This window comes from Asparagus officinalis, chromosome 1 (assembly GCF_001876935.1).
Source record: "Asparagus officinalis chromosome 1, Aspof.V1, whole genome shotgun sequence".
In the NCBI taxonomy this organism is placed as follows: Eukaryota; Viridiplantae; Streptophyta; class Magnoliopsida; order Asparagales; family Asparagaceae; genus Asparagus; species Asparagus officinalis.
In genome coordinates, this window is record NC_033794.1 from 15,655,084 (window position 1) to 15,660,170 (window position 5,087).

General features: G+C 34.0%; 1 protein-coding gene across 1 annotated transcript; it reads left to right on the forward strand.

Moving 5' to 3' along the window:
- On the forward strand, nucleotides 3,492-4,866 carry LOC109819431 (60S ribosomal protein L12). Its single transcript, XM_020385160.1, has 2 exons — nucleotides 3,492-3,777; nucleotides 4,403-4,866. The coding sequence occupies exons 1-2, from the start codon at nucleotides 3,571-3,573 to the stop codon at nucleotides 4,694-4,696; spliced, it is 501 nt and encodes a 166-aa protein (XP_020240749.1). The 5' UTR covers nucleotides 3,492-3,570; the 3' UTR covers nucleotides 4,697-4,866.

Below are 5,087 nucleotides of genomic sequence, written 5' to 3' on the forward strand. Positions count from 1 at the left end.
GTAAAGAGATAATTTGGTTGAGAAGATTTCTACAGGAGTTAGGCTTACAGCAGGATAATTATCAGATCTTCATTGATAGTCAAAGTGCTCTTGATTTCAGCAAGAATTCTACATTCTATTCCAGGACGAAACACATTGATGTGAGATATCATTGGCTTAAAGAAGCTGTTGAGAAAGAGGAGCTGAAATTACAGAAGATTCACACAGATGAAAATCCAGCAGATTTTTTAACGAAGACCGTTCCTAGAGAGAAGACCGAGTTGTGTCGGCGATTGGCCGGCATGAACTCCCGTTGAGGAGTTAAAGATTGGCATATCCCCTCCTTAGGTTGGAGAGGGAGAGTGTTGTGGGTCCAGCCCAAGATAAAGCCCACATGAGGAGGTCTACATGAATTAGAATTCTATTTATAAGAAGTCTACATGGATTAGAACTCTATTTAGAAGAGGATTTGGATGATCTATTTGAAATAAGAATAGGTTTGGAGAATTCTATATAAGAGAGCACTGAGATCATTTTTTATATGAATAAATTTTGGTTGAACAGTACTTCGGTGCTATAGTAACCGCGGTTTGCTACAGTGTCGCGAGGAGAGAGAAAAGTTCATATTTCGGATAGCTCGGGTGTCCGATTGCAGTGATTCAAAAGCCGTTGTCTTCAGAAAGACGACGCCGTCAAGGATACAATGTTGGTTTCTCCACGGGAGTTGGAGATTTTTGGTGAGACTGATTTTAGGATTTTAGTGCCCTAGAGGTAACACTGTATCTTTCTCTTGTGATTTAATTTTCAAGTCAAGGTGTAACTTGGAGGAATTGTACTCTTGATTCATAGTAAAATATTTCTCTCTGGATTTCCTCGTGGACGTAGGCACGATTTGCCGACCCACGTTAGATCTTGGTGTTTGCTTGCTTGTAATATTTTTCATTGGTATCGTTATTCATTTAGTGTTTAATTCCGCAGATTAATCTCCTTAAAATCCCAAACATGAACATCAAAAATATATTTAACTTCTTTGTGAAGTTAAACGAGAAGATAAAAAATTAATAAGCCCAGAAAAGATAACATCATAAAAAATATAACTCCAGCATAATATCACAATCGATGTAGATGATGAAGACACTACTCTAAAATTGTTCGGAAAAAAGATAAAGGTTGAAGAAGGATTGATCTTAGCTCAATAAAAAATAAAACAGAAGGAATAAAAGATAATATTTTCTAAATATTTTATAGAATAGTTTAATTATTTTGAGTAGAATTAAGAATCTTTAGAAGAGAGTTTTATGGACTTTTTCAGTACTTTTATATGCTTATGTGGATGCTTTTATCATATAAAAGCATACTAGAGTCAGCATTAGTCTTTAGTTTATAATTTTTTATAAAGTCTATCAATGATTAGAAATAAACTTTGTATTCTCTTTTGTGTCATTTTAGAATAATTTTAATCAATCATTTTGCCTTTTTGATTTTAAATATTCATCTTTTTTATAACACTATTTCAATATTTTTCACTTTTACAGCACTGTACTTTCTCAAGCAAAACTTGTCTTTATGTCAGTCAAAATAATATAAAATTTTAAATAGCTTCAAATTATATTTGTTTTCTATAAATTCAAATATCAACATGAAAATTTAATTTGGGTGTAGCCCAATTAAACAAACATTAAATAAAATGAATAATCGCAACATTAAAGTTTAGAGATAAAAATTAAGCACAAACTATTAAAGTGAAAATGAGGAACAAATTTTAGTTAGAATATAAGCTAAAACTACTTAATCATGATCTTTAACCACGTGCATTGCACGTGTATAAAACTTAGTTCTCATAAAAGAGAGAGTATCATTCTCCAATTATCACAACTATCAGCATGGACATGCATTATCTCTAGCCCGATCTTCATATAGATAAAGATAGACATTTCCGTCACATCTCAATTCATGGCAATTCTTTCAAATTATTAAATCTCATGTCCCACTAATTACACTTTTCTTTGCAAAATATTACGATTAAATCATCTTGTTATCCTTATCTTGTTCTAACTTTAGTTTATTGTGTAGTCCTTGTCTTACCTAACACCCACTGAAAATCAAACATGCATCACACGCTACAATGTAAAAAATTTATCATCAACTTAAAAACTAATGCCAGCACATAATATAGACTGTTGTTATCAGATATTAGAATATGATGACAGATTTCAAGTAAGATGTCAAGCAAGTTTATACTTTTACAGAGTGTTTGGGGAGCTTATTGTTACTATTATTTTTAAAATCAAAGTAGCTTATAAGTTTAGCTTTCAATATCAATATGTTTAGTAATGTATCAAATAACCTAGCTTTTAGACAAATTTAAAAAAGGCGGGGTTCCCCAATTTTTGAAAAACCAAGCTTATAAGCTATCTAAATAAGTTATGTTTAATCAAGTAAATGGCTTTTCTATCCAAAAAATACTTTATTGAAAATTAATTATAAAAGCTAGCATATGATCGTATAAGCTTAAAAAATAAGCCACTTAAACACCATGTCACCATCTTAGACTTTGGTCTAGTAGAAGTATGAGGAAGGGAAGTGAGATACAGTAAAGTGCACTGAGGTGCAAGGAAAGACATACCCTTTATGATTTTTGTTTAAATTGAGGAGATGACAAGTTAATAAAAATACAATGGAGAGAGGTAGAGAAGGATTTGATAAGGTAGACAATTGCGTTAACTATGAAAATTGATAATGATATCAGTCATCATAATATACTTTTTTTCTCTTCTCATGTATCCCTCCAAATCGGAAGGATATTTCTCTCTCTATACTTTCTATTCATTTACACTCTCTCTCACTACATCCTTACCTCATCCAGACTCACCTCCCCCTCTAAACCCCCCTAGCAAAAAGGATTTCTTATTTTATTCCCCACCTTACTCCACTTTCCCTCCTACCAAATCAAACCTCAAACTATAAGGAAGACTTGATTTTTTCTTGAGAGTTCATGTTCATGCCAAAAAGTATTAGAGATATCACTACTTTAATCCAAATCGTTAATTATTTAATAGATAATTGTGACGTGACTTCTTAAGTGTAAAATAGGAATGATGTCAATTCATAAGAATATATATATTAAGTGTTATATTTAAAATGAATCACAATACTTCACAACCGTCAGTTAAATATTTAACAGCTTGAATTAGAAGTATTGATTTCTCCGCTACCTTTTGGTAATCTACATTTGTTCATCAGGTTTCTCTTAATCTCCTTTAAATTTGTCCGAGCGTAACACTCAAGTTTAGATTTGAGGGTGTAAATTACAAATACAGGGTTTTATTTTAAAACAACTTCAAAGTGAAAATAATGAGCATCGAGGTCCAATTAACATAAAACAAATAGACTATAGTGTCCAATGCGAGATACCACCTGAAGAAAAGGGCCAGTGCACACGACTTCAATGAGGCCCAACAAACCCAGCCCATAAGACTTAGGCCCAACACTATATAGTTTCGTCTCCCACGCAAACCCTAATCCCTCTCCTGCTTACTCATTCCAGAACCCTAACTCCACCTCAGTCTCAAACCCTAGCCGCCCTCAATCATGCCGCCCAAATTCGATCCCTCGCAGGTCGTCGACGTCTACGTTCGCGTCACCGGCGGTGAGGTCGGCGCCGCCTCCTCCCTCGCGCCAAAAATCGGGCCCCTCGGTCTCTCCCCCAAAAAGATCGGTGAAGACATCGCCAAAGAAACTGCCAAGGATTGGAAGGGCCTACGTGTCACCGTCAAGCTCACCGTCCAGAATCGCCAGGTACGATTCGAATCGAATATTGAGCTTTTGTGTTAAAGTTGAAAATGGTATAACTTTGGATTATTGAAGTTCAAAATGGTTAAACATTGGGGTGTTGAAGTTGAAAATGGTAGAACTTTGGTGTGTTTTCTGGGACAAATTTAAACTTCAGGATATCAAAGCTAAAAAACGATGAATTTAGGGTATTTAAGTGCAATTAACCCTTTTATAATGTATGAATATTCGACTATTCGATTATGAAAATAATTTTATTTGGTTAAAGAAATAAATTTCATCTTTTTATAAAGATTTTGATTTTGCAGAAAGAATTTAAATTTATAATTGGAAACAATTCGTCTATAGTTATGGTGTGCACATTTGTTTTTTGAATATCTGGTCTGGAGAGCTACTTGGGGACACATTAAATTTCTTAAAATTAGTGTAGAAGTTAAATGTGAAATATAATTGGGGCAAAAGCATAACATCATGTGTGTACTCATGCCATTTATAAACGGTTAATTTTTAAATGAAACCAATCAAATATATATATAGTTAAATTGTTCGTTTATGAAATTCAAAAAGTTATTTGTTTATTTTTATATGAACTTTTTATAAACGGTTTGGTTGTTTCCACTCTTACTGTCAGGCCAAGGTCTCTGTTGTCCCCTCCGCTGCCGCTCTGGTCATCAAGGCTCTTAAGGAGCCGGAGCGTGATCGCAAAAAAACCAAGAACATTAAGCATTCCGGTAATATTTCACTTGATGATGTGATTGAGATTGCTAGGGTTATGAGCCCAAGATCAATGGCGAAGGATTTGAGTGGAACGATTAAAGAGATTTTGGGTACGTGTGTCTCGGTTGGGTGTACAGTTGATGGGAAGGATCCGAAGGATTTGCAGCAGGAGATCAATGAAGGGGATGTGGAGGTGCCGCTTGAGTGAATGAGGGGAATTTATCAGGTTAATCGCAAATTAGGTTACATGAAGCAATTTTTCTTTTTTGTACTGAGCTTTGTTTAGGAATTTATGACTGATGATAATTTATCTATATCAGCTTGCATTTGTTGTTATGTGGATCAAATTTAAGTTATTAACTCTTATTTTCTCTGAGTGATTTGGTTATACAATTGATTGTTGAGATTGAATGCATTAAGGATTGATGTCAGTTTGCCTTTAGAACTCAAGGAGAAACTATAGTATGAGGTTTTTATTACAGTTCTGCAAGCCTGCAACTAGTATAATCTAGCTAACTTAAATGATGGTCTTAACACTTATACAATGCAAACTAAGGTTTCTGTGGATATTTGGATGATAAATATAAAGGCGTGGTTGA

Coding starts and splice junctions, on each gene's coding strand:
- LOC109819431 (XM_020385160.1), top strand. CDS start 3,571: ATGCCGCCCAAATTCGATCCCTCGCAGGTCGTCGACGTCTACGTTCGC. Junction 3,778..4,402: donor TCACCGTCCAGAATCGCCAG/GTACGATTCGAA, acceptor TCTTACTGTCAG/GCCAAGGTCTCTGTTGTCCC.